Source organism: Sinocyclocheilus anshuiensis, unplaced genomic scaffold (assembly GCF_001515605.1).
Source record: "Sinocyclocheilus anshuiensis isolate Anshui unplaced genomic scaffold, SAMN03320099.WGS_v1.1 scaffold23501, whole genome shotgun sequence".
Lineage (NCBI taxonomy): Eukaryota > Metazoa > Chordata > Actinopteri > Cypriniformes > Cyprinidae > Sinocyclocheilus > Sinocyclocheilus anshuiensis.
The window spans coordinates 1-948 of NW_015549519.1; the positions used below are offsets into that span (position 1 = coordinate 1).

At 45.4% G+C, this 948-nt stretch overlaps 1 protein-coding gene across 1 annotated transcript; it reads left to right on the forward strand.

Annotated features, from left to right (window-relative positions):
• Positions 1 to 79: 79 nt before the first annotated feature.
• Positions 80 to 574, forward strand: LOC107656942 (histone H2B-like). The gene has a single exon (XM_016444895.1). The coding sequence runs from the start codon at positions 100 to 102 to the stop codon at positions 472 to 474; it is 375 nt and encodes a 124-aa protein (XP_016300381.1). The 5' UTR covers positions 80 to 99; the 3' UTR covers positions 475 to 574.
• Positions 575 to 948: the final 374 nt, after the last annotated feature.

Sequence of the window (948 nt, forward strand, 5' to 3'; positions counted from 1 at the left end):
CCGCCGTTTTCTCTTTCAAAATTAGCATAGAGCAGTGTATAAAAATCTGTGTGTTCTAGCTAAGGTTATTCTCGTTTGAGTATTTCTGAAGTGAATATCATGCCTGAAGCAGCGAAGTCCGCGCCCAAAAAGGGCTCCAAGAAGGCCGTCACTAAGACCGCGGGTAAAGCAGGAAAGAAGCGCAGGAGATCCAGGAAGGAGAGCTACGCTATCTACGTGTACAAAGTGCTGAAGCAGGTTCATCCTGACACCGGGATCTCCTCCAAGGCGATGGGCATCATGAACTCTTTCGTCAACGACATCTTCGAGCGCATCGCCGGTGAGTCGTCTCGTCTCGCTCACTACAACAAGCGCTCCACCATCAGCTCGAGAGAGATCCAGACCGCCGTGCGTCTGCTGCTGCCCGGGGAACTGGCCAAACACGCCGTGTCTGAGGGCACCAAGGCCGTCACCAAATACACCAGCTCCAAGTAGAGCTCGTCTGATCTGAGCAGCGAACACAAAGGCTCTTTTAAGAGCCACCCATACTGTCTTTAAAAGAGCTTTCGGTGTGTTTTTGTTCTTCACAGCCCATTTACTTCAATCTTAATGTTTAACAGTTTATTTTGAATGCTGATTTCCTTCTGCACAATCCAGCTGAGGAGTGGTTGTTCTGTTTTACAGCATGCTGATTTCCTTTTGCACAATCCAGCTGAGGAGTGGTTGTCCTGTTTTACAGCAGAAGAAACGCTCATGTGACTTTGAGACAAGCACAGTGTCAAGGTGTTGATGTTACTGTTTCATACTAACACATCAAATGTCTATAACTGTTGATTCCTTATATGCATGTTCATAATGTGATGTTTAGGGATGGCCGGTAACTTTTATTTTTGATCCGATACCGATATTTTCAAGTTCAGTATTGTCAATATTGATACCGATACCTCTAAAAACTGATCTTTTAAATTA

Bases quoted from the DNA above. Each gene is read 5' to 3' on its own strand.
- LOC107656942 (XM_016444895.1), top strand. From the start codon at position 100: ATGCCTGAAGCAGCGAAGTCCGCGCCCAAAAAGGGCTCCAAGAAGGCC.